At 39.7% G+C, this 20,032-nt stretch overlaps 1 protein-coding gene across 2 annotated transcripts in view; it reads left to right on the top strand.

Moving 5' to 3' along the window:
- Positions 1–1,956: 1,956 nt before the first annotated feature.
- ephb3a (eph receptor B3a) overlaps positions 1,957–20,032 on the top strand; it is a 28,983-nt gene continuing 10,907 nt past the window's right edge. Inside the window, exons 1-12 of one of the 2 annotated variants that reach the window (XM_043219083.1) lie at positions 1,957–2,511; positions 6,024–6,088; positions 7,715–7,999; positions 8,512–8,899; positions 12,333–12,488; positions 13,320–13,655; positions 14,642–14,766; positions 15,155–15,311; positions 15,696–15,804; positions 17,742–17,794; positions 18,253–18,375; positions 19,316–19,563. In XM_043219083.1, the coding sequence (XP_043075018.1) occupies positions 2,448–2,511; positions 6,024–6,088; positions 7,715–7,999; positions 8,512–8,899; positions 12,333–12,488; positions 13,320–13,655; positions 14,642–14,766; positions 15,155–15,311; positions 15,696–15,804; positions 17,742–17,794; positions 18,253–18,375; positions 19,316–19,563 (2,109 nt within the window). In that variant the 5' untranslated portion in view covers positions 1,957–2,447. The remainder of the gene's footprint in view (positions 2,512–6,023; positions 6,089–7,714; positions 8,000–8,511; positions 8,900–12,332; positions 12,489–13,319; positions 13,656–14,641; positions 14,767–15,154; positions 15,312–15,695; positions 15,805–17,741; positions 17,795–18,252; positions 18,376–19,315; positions 19,564–20,032) is intronic. The other variant, XM_043219092.1, reaches the window with a different exon arrangement.

Genomic DNA, 20,032 nt, shown 5'->3' on the forward strand with positions numbered 1-20,032 from the left:
CTTAAATCATAATTGGGGTCAGTGAGGCCTTGATGATCTTCACAAAGAAAGGAAAACAAAGTGCGTGATGAGGTGTTTTGAATGGAGAGGAAGTAGGTCGCGGCTACGGTCTGTTGCTTCTGTAATTATCAAATGCTTAAACGACCGAATAAATAGCCATTATCTGGTCATAGTTTGCCAAGATCAGAGCCGAAGAGAAGAGTGCAGTGACCTTTGTGATTGCATTTACCAGCTCTGCTCTTGGTTCTGAGAAAGCTCGATATTCCTGTGATTCGCAGGCTCAGCGGTGACAAAGCGAAAGCTGTTTTCATCGCCACGCCAGTCTATTGCACCCGTGCGGCCCGAGTGGCTCTATATTTCAGCAGTGTCTTGAAAGCGAGCCACACAGGGAGAGTGCTTTATCCACCTCTGTCAGCTTACTGTATTGACTCGGCGCCTGGCCCTCCGGCACCCTCCCTCTGTTCTCCTTCATCTTTCTCTCTTCTTCCTGTCTTCTGTTCCCCAGCCAACCCCTGCCAGTGGCTAACTGTCCAAACACTAAAAAACAAGCTACTGTTGACATCCACCGTTTGAAACAGATGCGAGGACGGCCAAGGATTTGAAGTCTTGCGTGTATTACAAGGTCTGAATTTATGTTGCACGCTGCGCGATACTTTGATCAGTGTCTTTCAGCGTTTGCTGGTGAAATCACAACTATATCGGATGATCAGACTTTACCAAATCCCTGAGATTTGAGCATTCTCTGAACCAGGTAATATTTGCATCATCAAAGATTGTCTTACCCCAAGATCGAAGCCGTTTCCCTCAAGAGTCAGAGTTGCGTTCTGTTTACTGCAAATCTCTGAATGATCTCCCCTAAATTCCCAGGTTCCATGATGCAATGATCAGGTTAAAATGCTGTAGTTCTTCTGCCGAGTTTTATTTCAGTGTATGAATCATATATTTTCCCAGAGATTATATCATGTTCTTTGTGGTTGTGATTACTTCAGACTGAAGTAATCACAGTGCTCCTCAGCAAGTTGAGGTGTTAAGTCCAAACAAAGGATTTCGCAAGAAAGAAATGGGGGTTGGGGGGGGGCATTCTGAAAGCGGTTTAAGAAACTTATTTTATTAGCAGCGACAAGGGAACAAAAAATCTTTTCTTTAAAGCGTGATATCTCAGTTTAGACTTTTAGAGTAATTGAATGTTCAAATGAATCAAAGCAATCATTTACTCATTAAAAAATCATACAAGACAAAATCTAAACAAAACGTGCATCTAAACGAATAGGATGAAAATCTAATATCAATTATACAATGTTTTATGGTTTTATAAATTGTTGCAATCCTTGTTGTCTAAAATTGGCTTAGTTATTACCTTCACAAAACACTTTTTTACCAGTCCTGCTGTTGTATAATTAAATTGATTTGTTACTTGCTGGGGTAATTAAAATACACTTCACAATCGGTTATTAAGCTTTAATGAAAACATGTAGGCAATGAAAGAAACTGTGTGCTGAAAGCCTAGTATAAGGAATATGTTCCTCTATCTGTGTTTGTGCTTTCAAAGAAGTACAAGATTGTGCGTGTGAAGCCGAATGAATGAATTGCAACAAAATTAAGTGAGTGGTAATCAGACTGGATGATGTGTAATAAAAAACCGTTGTGTAATAAGTACCAGATTAAGCATTATTCAGCACCGTGCATGATATCACTAATGCACAGCTTTGAAGATTGTTTACAGTATCCCATAACCTTCCTGTCAACATGCAGCCCATTATTTAATCAGCAGAAAGCTGGATGGTGATTTTATTATTGGTGTTGGGTGACTGTTACACAAATATCCCAGCGGTGGCCATTTGCCAAGTCACTCCCTTCTTAACTACAGTACAATTCCTGCAGTAAACAAACAGTGAGCGGCGCTGTGCATCAAAGAATACCACGCTACAACTCGGCTTATGGTGTTTCGCCTTATAGTGGTATATGCAATAAAAGAGTTACACGTCGATTTAGAGCATCTCCGAAACAAATAATGAAATGCATAAATAAAAGAACGCGGGGGAGCACTTGGTCTGTAAGTTATCAGCGGTATCCCGCTGGGTTTTGCCTTGGGACCGATAGAGCTTTCGCCCCCCCATCCTTTCTCGCGACTGACACTCCTCCGTGCAGTCGCAGAGAATCAACAGCTTCTTTCACACTGAGGATGAGGATGGTGCCACACATGTAGAAGAGCATGATAGATCCGTGGATTCCGTAGAGCGAACAGTTGTGAATGAAAGACGCGAAGGCAACCGTAGCGAGAGGAGCCGTGCGTTTTCTTCTTCTTCTTCTTTTTTCTCCCCGGGCTGAAATTTCTCAAGGCGTGAATTCGCTCATCTAGTCCACGAATGCTGAGATTTAACGAGACTTTCCGTCCCGGTGACATATAGACAAAAAAAAAAGCCATTCATGTTGCAACCTCGAGCTTCATGACAATGGATTATTCGCTGTTATTATACAGCCTTTGGGTACCCGTTATTCTCGCCGTTGAGGGTAAGTGTAAAAGCTCTTTGTTACAGGGCTACTCGGCATCCAAGCTGCTGTTACATGGTCATCGGCTGGCTATTCCTTTCGTGAATTCCGCGATATGTGTAATAACAAGAAAACGTACCCAACTGAAGCTCGGGGTCTACAGACCGCGCAGACTGTTCTGGCTCGAAAACTTCGCGTTTGACTAAAACTTAAATGGTCTTGGTGCGGTTTTTGGCTTTTTATTCGTCGGGCAGGGACGTGGACGAACACGCGAACGCCCGCAAATGCATAATATTTTATGGCGTTTAAAGTGAGTAAACGAAAAGAGAGAAGACGTCCGGTTAGGTGTAGCCTTTGCTGGAGGACTGTCTGATTTTAAGGTTCATATAACTATTACCAGGGCTTAAGGTGCCCATTTACGCATTCGTTTTCCATTATTCTGAATAATTCTTGCGTTATGGGTAATTCAAAGGTCTTGGGAAACGTTTTATTCCGTGTGATGTGGAAGCTTTGAACAGAACCAGTGAGGTGTTTGTGTTATGGCATGTCCATGTATTGGTACAGACGATGCTGCTTGTCCACATGATCCGTGCCTTTGTTAATATAACAAACTGCAAAACCCTGGACTAAGGCAAATCTAATAGTGATCGTTGAACTAATGTGCTCGAACACATCCAAGCATCTCTTTAATTCGATTGGAAGTGTGGAGTCTTGTGAATGACAGTGTGCTGCTTTGATCCTCGCTGTATTAAAAATCCCATGTAGTTGTTAGATTTTCAGATGTGCTGCTTTGTGCTGCTTGTGACACATGGTTTAGGACCGACGAAAGCCCCCTGTTGCTCTGGTGTGACACATTTCACCCTAAAGGCTTTTAAGTCACCCGGATAGTGATGATAGCAGCATCACTTCAGAGTAATTGCGACACATGATAATTGGCTTGCATGATCACAGCTGTTCAATGGTGAGAAAACGGAGTCGCTTCAAAGTAACAATGCATTTCGAAACGCGATCCAAGTCGGTTGTTTTTGTTTTTTGATTTTTTGAAAACAGTGGCGAGGTGAAACGTGCCAATATTGAGCCTAGGTGTGGTTTCGGAATAGCTATTGATACCTTTGAGGTTTGTTGACTTCACACTACCTTTTCGTTAAGGACCCTAAGGAACAGGATTACTGTCCACTTTATATTTTCTAGCCCTGAAAATGTAAATAAATGTATTTTTACGTTTGTAAAAAATTGTTGATTGCACGTTCAACAAAAATGCAGACAAGAAATGAGCCTCTTTCTCTTTGTAATTTAATGCTTGAGATTTATTAATTTCATATTCGAAAACAAATTGCTGCTTGGCAAAAACAAGATTGTTCCTTGTAACAAAATTACAGTCTCACGGCAGGATTTTGTTTGGTATTATTAGTACAGATTCATGCATAGCTGACTTCATTATGTACCTCGGTCATGTCCCAATAATCCTTAACTACAGTGGAGCCAGATACTCCTTCACCTTGACCATGAATACCTCGATTCTTCATCAGTTTCAGTGTGAGGATCTCAATCGATAGTGTGTGTGTGTGTGTGTGTGTGTGTGAGAGAGAGAGTAGGTGTTTGACTCATAGGCCTAGTTTCTGAGCAGACTACATTAGTTACAGTTCCAATGGAGGTCAAGTGGGCCAAGCACCTCATGACAAGAGAAAAAGTGTAAGGCTGCATCCAGGGTCCCCTGTGTCAAGTCAGTCCATCTGTCAGAAGCCTTCCAGGCACTATGGTGTCTAAATATAAAACAAACCATACGTGTTTTGACCCTGTTAGTTAGTATCATCGCTGTGATCTAAAACAGGGTGACATTTTGTCATTACAGTTTTATTACAAGATAATAACACACTCTTAATTTACATGCACAGTCATCAAGCTACAGTTTTATTTATTTATTTTCCACTGCGCTTCTTTTCCATTGTTTTTCATAGCACTAGACAGACACATTTTACCGCTTGTGTATTGCATCTTTTGCAGTGTCTAGCACGGCACGAAAAAAAAATACTTCGCTTTTGTTCATTACACTACACTGCATCTCACACTGTTTAACACAGCAACACTTTCTGAGTGGCCGCTTAATATGCGTTTTCAAGTGCATACGACACAGCGCATATACAAATAATCAGTACAGATCAGTAACAGACCGTACTTGTGTTGCATCCATAAAGTATCAGCACTGTAAACTTCAATTGCAGTCAAGTTAATGTGTACGCGTTCTGGATAGGACTGTTAAGGTGCAGTCAAACTGATGAAAGCTTTAGCTCGAATCTATTATAATCATGTGAAAATGCAAATCATGTGGATTCCTGTTGAAATGGCTGGATTTTGAGATGATGCGAAAAATCTGTGAAATATTGTAAATGTGAGTGCACCTTTAGTGAATTAGAGTGATTATTAAAACCGTATAGTGTTAGTTATCGTTATAGTCATCATCATCATTGGTAAAAACATTCATTTAAAGCTTTTACAGTCCAACTGAAATCAAATATCGCATGCTGGCATACTTATTTTAATACAACAAATAAGCCCCGTTCTTATTTTACTCTTTACAACTGCCTCTAGATGTTGTTTGTTTTTCTTTATAGTCTTACATTCTGATAATGGCGGAGTAACAAAAGATTTTAAAGAATAATGAGGCATTTTGTACATCTGCTGACTGTACAAAACAAAGTTTCAAAGAACATCCTGTACACTCATTTGTACGAAATAGACTGCGATGAGCTGCTTTGTGTAAAAATAAGTATCATGATGCTGTTTTACACAACGCAGCCAAATGCACAGATGCAAAGAGCCTTAAGGAAAGACTGAATGCGGTCATAAGGAATTGATCAAAGCATCAAAAGAACTTCCCCCCAATTGTATGAATATTTCACACGACGAGATGCCCTCGCAGCTATTTCATCAAACGGTTAACTCTCCCTGTGATTTACAGTGCAGTAAAAGCGAGGTGTACAATCCACATAAACGCCATGTGTACGTTTGCCATATGTGTATTTGCCGGGGCCTTAATCAGCTAAGTTGATGTTCTGCTCTAAATATTCCACGGATTTGCTCGCAGATGTGTGCGCGTCACATTAATTTGAAGCGAGCGCTCGGCTTCATCGAACGCTGACTTACAAAGTGAATAAAACATTCGTATGTGCGGTTAATTTGCGGAAGCCGGCTCATGCAGTTTTGCTCCACTGATCGGAGTGTATTTAGAGAACAGCGAGGGCCTGGGATGCAGAATGTCACTGTGCTGCGAGCATCCCTGCGGTACGCAACAGGATCTGTTCTCAGATCAGCCACGGGCCAGAGCTGGAGTGGGTAGATAAATGTGGATCACATTATTAGCGTGCGGAGTGAAAACAGTGATTAGGCCTTCCGCAGACTATGCGGGGAATTCAAATGAGTGAAGCGCTTTGATATGTACCCTTTTAAATTACAGTTTTTAGCTCGCTGATGCTCTGTTGTGTTTGGAATGGAGGCTGCTGTTGCCGGTGTCTCATTGATCGCTTGTTTTGCAGAGACTCTTATGGACAGCAGGTGGGCTACTACAGAGCTGGCGTGGACCACCTATCCAGAAAGCGGGGTGAGTTATAGCGTTTTCCTGTTTGTAATTGTCCGAAAGGGGGGATATGAATCAACCCATGCACTGACGAGGCCAATGAAAGGTGGCCATTAGCAAGAACGATCGCTCAAACGACCTCTCTGTTTGCAAGCAGCGGTTGATTTTACACTTGCGACTGGTGAAGAAATTTACCACAGCGAGTCTGACCTTAAGCCTGACACCCCCCCCCACCCAAATCCACTCGCTCCCGTAGTATGATTTGTCTTTGGAATGTGCATGCGAAGTCAGTCAATGGAAATGATGGGTTGCCATAGCAACAATCTTAAGCAGCTCAGCCCTTTCCGCAGGCTGGCGCTCGATGTCTGGCATCTCAAAAGCCATGCATCATCATAAGTAATGTGTTCCTTCACACCTGGAGATAAACACATGCTACCCCTCGCCGCGATGCCTCTTAATTGTGTTGTGAGAAGTTCAGGCAACCCAAATGTCACCTTTGAGAAAGCATTTCTATTTACCCTAACCACCGACATGAATTTAATTGAGCATTTGAGTCGTTCATTATTCCTACTTCCATTTAGTGCTGCTTTGAGGCACAACTTAAAGGTATTGTCTTGGTAATGATCCACAGATCTAGATCATTTTAGGGTTTTTGGGTTTTGTGTAACGCTCCTAAGCAGACGTGATGTGACGCTTTTCCAGTGATAATTTGTCAGTGCATAGTAAGTCAGTTTGAAAATATATTTATATTCGGGTCATAATGTAGAATGTCATGTTATGACTCTTAACATTTGCACATGCCAAGTAAAAAAAGTAATATTTTCCTAAGAATACATGTGAGAGTACAAATCTCAAATGTTATTTTCATTTTAGTAATTTAAGACAAAAAGGTAATACTTTTTGTATTTACAAATATGAATCCTGATGTACTTTCCCACCACTTGACATTTTACAGCCAGAACCTCTCTTTAAAAAGGTCAAATTATCTGATATTTGAAGAGACTCGTTGACACTGACACATTTTTGAAGATCCTCTCTTTGATATAATTTTCTGTTTTATGCAAATTTTATTCTGTTGATTGCACAACATGATTTTTTAAAGTGTGAAACAGTATTTTTTTCCCTAAGGAATAATAATACAAGACTATGCCCACCGACTTAAAAAGGTCATCTTTTTTCAAGAAAATGCAAATATTGATTGATTGAATGAACGAATGGTTAACCGATTGTTTATTATGTCAGGAGATCTCATTGTATCAAATTAAATTTAATTCAGAAACTACAACTTGGTCACTATTTAAAAAAAAAGATGCATTCAAGTCATTAAAGTGAATTTATTTTTGATTAATAGATCCAGACACGCACAAAAAGTGCTATGTCACTGATATATACAATTATATGGAAAAATATTAATTGTCCTGTCATGGCCATTGCTTATTGAGAGAAAAACTTGAGTTAATAGTGAAGATTTTATCTGGTCAGGAGACCACTTTTTAATATAAAAACTTCTCTATACAAAGAGTGAGGAAGGTCACAAGCATCACTGGGTTCCATGGTTGGCTAGTTTCATTGGAAGCAAACAACTCAATAAGACATTTTGAACTAAGAAATCATTGTGCAGTCAGTGACGATGCTTTATGCCCTTTTTAGTGGGAGGAAGTAAGTGGATATGATGACCACTTGAGCCCCATCAGGACATACCAGGTCTGTAATGTACTGGAGCCCAATCAGAACAACTGGCTCCGGACAGACTTCATCCCTCGTCGAGGAGTCCTTCGAGTCTACGTGGAGCTCAAGTTCTCAGTGCGGGACTGTGGCAGTATTCCCAATATTCCGGGGTCCTGCAAGGAGACCTTTAATCTGTTCTACTATGAATCAGATGGAGACATGGCCACAGCAAGCAGCCCGCCATGGAGGGAGAACCCCTACGTAAAGGTAAGTCGGAATGATGACTTGTTTCAATTTAAAACTTTGCATAATTAAACATTTTATGATGTTGTAGTGAATGGAGCATTTAATTGGGGATATAACAAATATTTAAAGAGACTGTCATAAGTTTTTTTCTTCTATATAATAAAAAAGAATATATTACGTTTTTGTCTGTTTAATGAACGTTAGTCGTTTAAGATGTGATCACGTTTTTATGGGTGTAGTTTTAATAGTAAATAACATAATAGAAATTTCGCAAGAGGGTAAAAGATTTTGCAATACGTTTAAGCTGGCCACATTGATTTGTTGGGCTGTTTGAAGGTATATAAGCATAGTTTGAAAGTAGCTTCTGTAGTTTATACCTTGCTACGCTATTGAAGATAGACAATGGACCAATTAAAATTCACTAATGTGACCTTTAGGATGTCTTGGTGAGTAAATGATGACAGAATCACAGAGATAAAGCTTCACGGTCCATATAAAGAGACAAAAATGCTCTCTGTCGTCTTTTGTCCCAGGTGGACACCATAGCCCCTGACGAGAGCTTCTCATTGCTGGAGTCCGGAATCGTAAACACCAAAGTACGAAGCTTTGGTCCCCTTTCCAAAGCTGGTTTCTACCTGGCCTTCCAGGACCTGGGCGCCTGCATGTCCCTCATCTCGGCCAGGGTTTTCTTTAAAAAGTGCTCCACCACAATTGCCAACTTCGCTGTCTTCCCCGAGACGGCCACCGGTGCCGAGGCCACCTCTCTGGTCATCGCCGCCGGAGCCTGTGTGCCAAACGCCATAGAGGAATCGGTCCCTCTAAAGCTGTACTGCAACGGAGATGGAGAATGGATGGTTCCCGTGGGAGCGTGCACCTGCATGCCGGGCTTTGAGCCGGCCAAGAAAGATACTCAGTGCCAGGGTAAGTGTTTGGCTTTTTAAATCAGAGCAAGCGGATTCTGGTTAAAGCTTTTGAGTGTTTGCTGGCAGATGCTACAATACGGATTATAAAATCTGTCTGAAGCAATGCAAAGGTTACTTGCAGGTCAGAGCGGTTTATATCCTTTTTTATGCAGTCACTGGCAAAGCTAATTTTTTGCACACACATACTTCACACTGAATACATTTTTCACATTAAGTAGCTTCTTCTTGACATTCAAAGAATTTCTCTGGTAAGTTTTTTCATAATGCGATCTATTGGTTTGCTATTTTTGTGTTAAAATGAGTTTGCATTAAACAATTAACTCCAAATAGATAACAATTTTTCACGTTTCTGTAAATTTGTAGATAGCTGACAAAGTTACGCATCATAAACATGTTCAGTTGCATATGCGGTAAATCACAGGAATAATTCAGCTTTGCCATCACTGGAATCAGTTACATTTAAAAATATAGTAAAATAGAAAACATTTTAAATTGTGAATAATATTTCACAATTGTATTTTTTATCAAAGGAATGCATTATTGGTAAGAATAAGAGACTTAGTTCAAATCTTGCCAGCCTCATATAAAAATCATATAAATGAAACAAATATTATTTTCAATGTTAAGTAGCCTATGCCTTCAAATATCCCCAAAAGACGGTTTTGCAGATTTGTCCACACAAAAGTCATCTTACAATACACACATTCATACATATATATATATATATAATTACACAAATAGAAAATGAGTTGTCTGTTTTCTATTTAATAAATGAAAATGGGAGTCCTTTAGTGAATTGTCATATTGAATGCTTTTATGAAACTTTTATTATGCTTCTTTTGTTCACTTAAATGAAAAGAATAGTTCTGTACAACACATTCTGTATTTGAATTCCATAAAAGAAAAAAAGTTGTATGGCTTTGACGCACGTATTTTTATGAGACTATTATCTAATTGGATTTCTTTTTGCATTCTGGGGTTAAAGGCCAAAACGGCTAATAGGATTTTAGGTGAATATGAAAAGGGCAGAATTTAGGAGCTCAACAAGACTAGTATCGCCTGCCAGTCCAGAATCTGGAGTCTGGAACAGCGAGAACAATGCGAGGATTCGCCCGTACTGATCCACAGTCTCCCCGCAGACCTTATCTGGGCTCAGCACAGAAGAGAGAGAGTCTCAGTAATGGGTGGAGGACTGCAGTGGTGTCAGAGAACAAAGCTGCCAACAGCGGCAGCCCACAGCTTCCACTGACACATCTGATAGGGTCCTAACAGAGCGATATACCAGAGACGGATAGTTCTGCAGAAGGCGAGACCAATTCTCCGACGCGAGTCTGTGAGAGTAATGGGGAAAATTAAAAGATAGACTACAGAGAGAGCGGAGGAGGAGAGAGAGGGAGTGCGAACGAATGATGAGGTGAGCTCCGAGTAATAAAATGTGAATTGGACGGGCCTCCTGGACTCTTCTCTGGGAAGGAACTGGTGGACAGAGGGGAACTTCCTTTGAGATTGCCAGTATGTGGCGGCTCATTTGTTTCCATCTGGTTGTTCAAGGTTAAGAGCTTGCCTTAAAGGACTGATAAACGACTCTCCCGGGCCGCGCTATACAGCCGTGAGATGCGCCGTGGCCAATGGAGAGTGCGTCTAATTTCCTTTATCACCTTCTAGCTTTAATCCGCAGGCCCACTGACACACATACACACACACACAGAAAGGAAACAGCGAAGCCCAGTTAACATTTATCTGTCAAGTTGGGCATGTTCTCTCTCTCTCTCTTCTCTTGCTCTTCTCGTATCTTTCTCGTGCTCGGTCTGAATGCGTAACGCCACGCGTGTTAAGGCTGAGAGCAGGGGCCACTAGCTCGGATTTTCCACTGTCTTATTACACTAGCCGTGAAGCGATATGTGTCATGGGAGGAATACTGAAGATGATTTTTTTTTTTCTTATTTGCTATAATTCACCTGCGGTGTCACATGCAGGACACATCTCTCGGCATGGTCCCCATTAACTGCAGTGTTTTGTGTGGAGATACGGGTGTGGTGGATTGTTTACAGGAAAAACAGAAAGCAGCCAGACTGTTACATCAGCCATTTTCTTCCAAATGAAACGGACTGACTTTAGTGCATCATTACAGCACAGTTGGCCTCGACGGTGCGGTTAGAAAACTGACTTTATCTGAGCTTGACGATTCATTCTCGGTATAAATGTTTTGATTATAATTTTTGAGCGTGTCAGTTTTTGCGATGGAAAAATATTTTATTCGCAGCTGGTTCATGACCCAGATTTCACTTCACGCATGTGAAGTGGCGACACAATACTGAAAAAGTAAGAACATTCCAGGTTCGATACCAGTTTAGCTCGACTAACAACGGACGATGTTAACAACTTATAATGTTATCTACTATAAGAAATCATTTTGTCATCTCTCTCATTAAAAAGACAGTTGTGGTGCGACTCTCACAATAGAAGCCAATTTTTGGAGGATTTAAAAGCGAGGCAAGTCACCTTAATCTGTTTATGCAACACAGATTGTTTCAAAGCAGCTTCACGGTATAATAAACAGGAAAATAATAGAAACAATGATTCAAACTTCATCAAATACGAGACAAATACAAATTCTCTAAAAAGACAATAGTGTCATTATTCAGCTCCAATCTGTTCAGTGTTGATTTAAGCAGAAATGTGAAGCTTATAATATAAAAACTTTAATTCTTCTGCTAAAACATGAGCATATTATTAGCTTTTTTACAGCCGTTTTAGGGTTTTAGGCAATCTTATCGTGGCAATAATGTTTTTTGTAAGGCATTTACGAAGGAGGAAGTGAATGGGGTCGGATTTTGCAGGATTCCGAAGCAGAAATGTGAAGTTTATAATATAAAAACACTTTAATTCTTCTGTTACAACTTGAGAGTTTTTGGGCATTACTTTATTATGGCAATGGACTGAACTTTCACTCTAAAAAGCACTGGATTTAAAACCACCCAATATGGGATTTTTTTTAGCCCAGCGGCTGGATAAAAAGAGGATAAAACACACGTTAGGCTAACCTGACCCGGTAAGTTGGGTTGATTTTACCCATTCATTTTTATTATTATATTTAAATATGTGCATATTGCATTAGAAAAAACCATGCATTAGACCCAGCCACTGTGAAGCACAAAAACTGCACAATTTACCCCAAAACTGACCCATCATTTGGGTTGAACAAATAACATCTAAAAAATATAACCTCCCAAAAATGGCCCAGGCTCAGTCAGTTAAAAAACAAGGTAATAATATCCCATTAAGATCAGCAGATCAGACCAGTAGAAGATCAGCAACATTTTTGACTAAAAGCAAATTTAAGGTTGGCTTTAAAAAATGCATTTAATTTTATATGAGTTATTTATTTAAGCTAAATGTTGTAACACACCGTTTTCTCTTTGACCCTTTAGCGTGCACCCCAGGGACCTTCAAATCCAAACAGGGAGAGGGTTCTTGTATGCCGTGCCCTTCCAACAGCCGGGCCAGCTCTAGGGCGTCCAGCATTTGCCCTTGTCAAAGCGGCTACTACCGTGCTGACAGCGACCCCCCTGACGCGGCCTGCACTAGTAAGTGATGATCATCAGCAGCACTTGTCAAATTAACATAGCTCCCACATTGTGCTAATTATACGTTGAAAAGGTCTGTCCTGTGCGTTCGGCCCGTTTGATGTGCCAACTAATGACACAGGAAAGCGTGTTGATAAAAAGGTCATGATCGCTAATGTAAGCCTGTTGGTTCTCAGCATCTAACGCATAAAGCGTGCGATTACAACCGGTTAGCTTCAACGCTGTTGAATCTTGACACATGGATTTAATTGGAAATATCACATGAGTTCACACATTGATGCAACGTGTTGCAAAATCCCCTAGTTGGAGAGATTTTTTTTTTCAGTGGTGGTCTTTTGAACGTTTTCAGGAAGCCTGGGTGTTGTTTGTGACTTACGAATTTAAAAAACGGAATTGTGCTGGAGGTAAGCACAAAAAAAGGAAAAAAATATTTATTCCTTTTCAATAATTGTAACCAAAGCTTCCAGCTCCTTAGGCAGCTGTGCTTTGAAAAAAAAAAATCTAGCCTCTGGATTTAATTAGCTTACATCATGATTCACTGAGCAAGATTTGTTGGTTAGAGATTTGACTCTGACAAGTTAACTATGGAGTGCACTGTAAATTAGACATTTTTGAAACAAATATACAAGAATAATTAGATCATTTAGCCAATGACTTTAAAGCTTTAGTTTTTTAATTAGTCTTGGAATACTGTGTAGCGATCTACAAAATGGTGTTTTTTATTCCCGACTAAACCCGTAGGGTATGTGCAGAAAATGTTTGGCTCTAGGACATCATATTTGGCCTTTTAAATTATACGTGTTTTCAAGAGTATAACTGTTGTCTTTCTAGCTGTTCCCTCGGCTCCCTTAAATGTGATCTCCAGCGTGAACGAGACTTCGGTGTCGCTGGAGTGGTCCGAGCCGCGGGACTTGGGCGGGAGAGGTGACGTGGTGTATAACGTGGTGTGTAAGAAGTGCCTGCACGACGGCGGGTCCTGTGCGCGCTGCGATGATAACGTGGAGGTGTCTCCGAGGCGGCTGGGTCTGGCCGAGAGGCAGGCGGCGGTGAGGAACCTGCAAGCTCACACCCATTACAGCTTTGAGATTCAGGCTGTCAACGGAGTGTCCCCCAAGAGCCCATCCACCCCGCAATATGCCACTGTCAATATCACCACCAATCAAGCAGGTGAGAAATTCATTTTCAATTGTCTAATAAACCAGTAAAGACTGTTTAAAGATCTTTGAAATCATGTTGGTCTTTTGGTTTGACAGCCTTTTTAAATGTAAAGATGTAAAATGTACTGTGATAAAAAGTAAATAATTAAGAACTTGAAAAAATGTATTTATTTATATTTATTTAATGTATTTTTATTTTATTTTATTTATTTTTGTAAAATCATGAATTATAAATTATAGATTCATACCGTATTCAAGCTTTCTTGCCATAAAAATGTGTAGTATAATATAATATAATAAAATATTATTTATTCATTGATTCATATTTATATATATATATATATATATATATATATATATATATATATATATATATATATATATATATATATATATGCTACTCTCACCACATGACTATTAGTTGGTGGCCAAAACGTGTAATTATTAAATATATATATATATATATATATATATATATATATATATATATATATATATATATATATTTATTTATTTATTTATTTAAGGTCATGTTAGACATTTTGATATTTGGGGGAAAAAATGAATTATCAAAACATGTTTGTCAGAGGCTGCATTTATGAATTTTTTAATAAATTAAAAAGAAATCTTTCTCATTGCCCCACAAGAAATATGACAAAAATGATCAGCAAATATTTTATTTTTAATTTTTTTGTTTGTTACACACAGTAATCGGAATACGGTATTCTTATATTGCATAGTTGTATTCATTCACTTAAGCCAAATCCTGTAAAGATTAGTATGCTGTGTTTTTTGTTCAGTTTTATGTTCAGATTTTTGTTTTATTTTAGCATTTGCATTTAGAATTTTATTTCCCAGCTGTCCTCGCTACCATAAGTGACTAGAGACCCTTTATGGGTCCCGACCCACCAGTAAAGAGTCGCGGCCTTAAATAATCTGATGTTATTCTAATAAAGTTATTCTGCTTTTTCTCTCTCCATCTCCGAACACCTCCAGCTCCATCAGCGGTCCCCACCGTCCACTTAATGCGGGCCACAGCTGGCACTCTCAGCCTCTCCTGGCTGCCCCCAGAGCGGCCCAATGGCGTGATCCTGGATTATGAGATCAAGTACCAGGAGAGGGTGAGGAACTGCTGTGCATCTAAATCACCCCTGACTGAAGAACTCTTGAACCCCAGCCAGATGACATTACACCAGGCACCCAGCATGGGTTTAACTGGCTTGAGCTCAAAGTAACCCTGGCTCGTCTTAAAGTGGAGTACAATGGAACAACAGATGGCCACTGGTCAAAACCCAATGGCTAATTCTAAAAAGAGTGGAGCTTAATTCATCTATAGGATTTACTTACGGCCGCGTGTTTGGTTGACAGTTTTAGCCCAGGATTGTCTTTTCAAATACTTTTGATCCGCTAATTGCAGTGAAAACTGTTAACTAAACATTCACTTTAAGCATTCAATGACTCGAGGGTCTAGTTTCGGTCCTTTAATCTCTACGCGTTTCTGTTTCTCAGGGAGAGTCGTTCTCGCATACCGTCACTGCACAGCACACTTCTGCCAAAGTGGAGGGTTTAAAAGCTGGCACGGTATACGTCGTGCAGGTACGTGCTCGGACAGTAGCCGGTTACGGACGCTATAGCAGCCCTGTGGACTTCAGTACAAGTCTGTATGGTGAGAACATCTCTTCCTTCTTTTGCATCTGTAAACCAACCCTTAGACAAAAACAATCCCAAATGAGATCTCATTAATATTCCCATTTTTTATCCTTCTCGTTTAATCTCCTGCTCCATAGATATTTCTCCCGAGAAAACGACCCCAGAAATGTTGCATGTGTCAAAGATTCGAGTCAGAGATTTCATTATGAATTGAAACCTTTTGCATCAGATACTCTCAAGGCTGTGTGATCCGATTCCATCCATATTAATTTATGAGCTCTTACCTTGTCAAAGGTTTTATTCTTTCTGATAGATTTGAAAAGAAATACTGCGCATGAAGTGCGGTTTTGCATATTTTACCATTATTGGCATTCAAAATGTCTTTAAATTCATCTGACAGATGACCCAGAGCGTTCAGTGCAGGACCTGTTGCCGCTCATTGTGGGCTCTGCCTCGGCTGGATTTGTGGTCATCCTCGCCATGGTGGTCATCGCCATTGTCTGCCTTAAGTAAGTATTATTAATATAATATATAAACACCCGTACATGACTTGGTTATGGATAGTTAGGTCATCATTTACCCACCAACCTTCAGCTATATTATTTTCATTTGATTTTTTTAAACATTGCTTTGGACATTGTTATTGTATGGGCTATACCATTTTAATAATATTAGAGAAAATACGACAACGTTAATTAATTTTACTTGCATAATATGGCTGAAACAGGGTATTAAATGAAAAAACGTAGCCAAAGTTGGATGGTGAGGCAAAAATGTGATGTGTGTGTGTGTTGAGGTTTGTTGTTTATAGGAACACAAATTTGTTTAATGACATGGGTATGACAATTTGAAGGTGGTTTATGAGAACACTGCCAATGTCCCCATAATTAAAAAAATCTTAAAAACATACTAAGTGTTTTTATACAGTTTGTACAGTTTAAAAACCATTATGCCTATGGAGAGTCCTCATTAACAGTGCAATATTTTTATTTTGCTTCTGGAGAAAACATGAAAAATTATGCTTTAAGAACCCTCCAAACATTAGCACCATGCAACTTCTGGTCAGTAGGAATTAACATGATGAGAGTGAAATTTTTCCCCATGCAGATTTCGCAGCATATTCAAGTTGGTTTCACCAGACTTGGCAACCAAACGCTGCTCGATTTGAAAATGAGCATAGATTGCTACACTGTTGACAATAGGCAATGGCCTTTTTGGCTTGTAAAATTTCCCAGAATTTTCACTAATCTGACCGTGCTTTTAGACCGGGAATTTGTAGCAAGAAAGTAAACAGGGTCCATTAGATTTGATGTTGATTTAGCAAAGAGCTATTTGTATTGTTTATCGTTTGAATGCCTTAGTACTTGGTGTCAAACAAACTCAATAGCCCAACAGCAAAATGAGATCAGATAGGGACTGCAAAACAGACTTCAAAGTGCGTCTGACTTGGGATATTTATGAGACTCTCACAAGATGCTCATTTGAGGCCACTTCGCCCAGATCCGAGCGAAGACTGGGACATTGCCAATCACTCCAGAGACGGCAGACTGCCACTGTGTCTATTTGACACATTCTTCTTGACTGTGACCGCCTTGTTGTGCCAAAGCGTCTCCTCCTCTCCGCTTCAAGCTCTTTCTTCTCTCTCATTCATGCCCTCTGCGCTAGTATCCTAATGTGTTCTTTGTGTGTGTGTGTGTGTGTGTGTGTGCGCTGAAGCGTCATTCTTTTCCTTCTGACATTTAAATTGGAGATGAGATGCTAATTAGCAGCAGGCGTCATTGTTAGCACAGGTCAAGAGACAAAAGGAATCCCACAGATGGTGAATTCCAATAGGCCCCTTTGCTCCCGTTTCCTTTCAAACACGCTACTTATGCAGAGTTAGCGAAACAAAGAGATCTTAATGAGAAGGCCGAGATTTAAATACACTGTTCGCTGTCTTCAGACACTTGATACAGGCATGAACCCAGCGCAGATTAGCATGTATGTTCTTGGGCCTGATTATTTGTTCCTCGCTTAAGACTCAACCTATGATTTGGTGTTAATTGACTTACTGTTTTTGGAGTACATCCCACATTTTGGCTAATCTGAACCGTGTAATGGAGCCGTTCTGGTTTAAAGCGACGACAAGAAAGTCTTGACAGGGTTGATCTTTCGAGACGCTTGTTGTGGTGACCCGGCCTTTAAATCTAGCATGAGCTGAAGTGCAATTAGGCAAAATGGCGAGATATCTAGGCATTTAGAAAGTGCATTACCTGCGTAAGTTTAGATTGATAAAAATAGCTTTTCGTGCAATTTGAGGGACATAATTGATGATTGAAGCATATGAAATACCTAAAGCAGTCAAATGTTCTCTTTTACAAAATGCCCCAGTTACACTTTTTTGTGCCTGTAGTGTGTAAATCCAGTCTTAAGCCAGACTCTTAGTGTGTGTATAATCTGGTTACAGACGGCAGCGTACTGGCTCTGAGCTGGAGTACACTGAAAAACTGCAGCAGTACGGTGAGTATATCTGCACTGTTAGCCCAAAACATATTTCTTACTGTGACAGGAGAAAGCATGTGAAAACGATGCACTAATATAGCTAATCAAAAATAAATAAAATGCCTTAAAGGGTGGTACGCATGATCCAATGCATTGCAACCTGTAATATCAAGATCAGTTTACACTTCCGCACTGTTAAAATGTTCATCGTTTAAAAATGTTGTAATAAAAAAATAACCCTAACTCTTAACTGAATTTTTTTTATTGTTTTAGATGTTAAAAAAGTATGTATTACCATATAACTTGATGTGCAAATATACATATACAGCAAAAAAAAAGAAGTTTCTGGTAGTAAAATGTATAATTTATAATTAAAAACATTTTTACAGTAATTCACAGTGTACCTAGCCTATTTCAATTGATAATACAAATGACTAAAAGAATGGACTGAAAACCACTCTGTCTTTCGGTTTTAGTATCCCCCGGTGTAAAAGTTTATATTGACCCTTTTACATATGAAGACCCGAACGAGGCCGTTCATGAGTTTGCCCGAGAGATCGACATCTCATGTGTGAAGATAGAGGAAGTCATTGGAGCAGGTAAAACGCATTTCTCAGTATTAAAAACAGGCTTTTCTGATTAACGGAGAATATACTAACACCTCATATCTGATTTTACATAACCCTATAAAATATTCAAGTTTGGTGGACTTCTCTAAGTGTGTTTTCAGGCATGCCTTGGAGCAGTGGTTTTAAACTGGTTTTGCTTCAGGAACTAGATTTTAAACTTAAGTGCCTTTAAAACCAAACGTTGCTATTTATGAATATTACCATGAACTATATTTGTCTAACAATATTAAAACAACATACATCACCATTGTGTATTTGAGGTCGGTAAGAGTTTTCGATGTTTTTGAAGGAAGACTCATTAAGGCAACATTTATTTAACGCAAACTAAAGTAAAAATACTGGTATTGTGAAATGTTAGATTTTCATTTTTTGTTTTAAAATGTAATTTATTCCTCTGATGCAAAGCTAAATTTTGGTTGTTTATAATGCACCATATTCTTGGGAGATAAAGTAGAGAGTTTATTCTGTAACTAACCGTATGCATGCTGCTTGCTGCCTTTACCTATGTTTTTTTATGTTTTTTGATTTTTATTATTTATTCATCCCTGTGCTTGTGTTTGGCCACTCCCGTGTTTTACGATCTGAATCAATTCCCTCCACCTCATTTCAAACACTTCCAGACTCCAGGCCCAAAACTCCCACAACCCTTAAATTTCTGTCTCCTCCTTCTTCACAACGCGTCCCTAAACTCCTTTCCCACCCTCTCTCTCCCTCCGTCCCCTGCCTATTCAAACCCTAAACTGCTGCAATCCATTCTTTTCTCTCGTTCGCACTTTCCTTGGTTTTCAGCGGTGCATCATTTCTTCCCTCGAATGATTTTTTGATCCTGAGCTCAAACCAATAATCCTCCCTCTCCCTCACGCCCCCCACCCCACTCCCTCTCTCCTCTTCCTCTGTTCCATTCATTCAGGAGAGTTCGGGGAGGTGTGTCGAGGCCGACTCAAGCAGCCTGGCCGAAAGGAAATGACCGTGGCCATTAAGACGCTCAAGGCAGGCTACACCGAGCGCCAGAGACGAGACTTCCTTAGCGAGGCCAGCATTATGGGGCAGTTTGACCATCCCAATGTCATCCACTTGGAGGGCGTTCTGACCAGAAGTTGCCCGGTGCTCATTGTTACGGAGTTCATGGAGAACGGAGCGCTCGACTCTTTCCTAAGAGTAAGTCTGAGATCATATTTAATGTAAAAACTGCTTTATTGCATTGACCTTACTTATTTGCTTTCTCACAGGAGCTGAGCCCATGGGCATTTTAGACATCATTAGTGTCACCCGGCTAAGTTATCTAGGTTAAAGTGTTAAAATATGATAAAAATATTGGCTAATACTTATCGTTATTGTCCAATTATTCATCATAACGCATAATACACTTTCTTTTGGAGCTGATGAAGTCCACAATCCAATTTATGCTGCTTTAATAACTAAAACTGGTATAAAAGACAATCAAATGTATGGAATACACTGATTTCACTCACCAGAGGCCTTTTAAATATTTTATATAATTTAAAATTTGGGTCACAGTTTATTTTAAGGTCCAATACTCACCCTCAACAAACTGCTTATTAATGGTTACCACAGTTTAGGTATTGGGTAGGATTAGGGATGTAGAATATGGTCATGCAGAATATGT

Source organism: Puntigrus tetrazona, chromosome 2 (assembly GCF_018831695.1).
Source record: "Puntigrus tetrazona isolate hp1 chromosome 2, ASM1883169v1, whole genome shotgun sequence".
Taxonomy (NCBI): domain Eukaryota; kingdom Metazoa; phylum Chordata; class Actinopteri; order Cypriniformes; family Cyprinidae; genus Puntigrus; species Puntigrus tetrazona.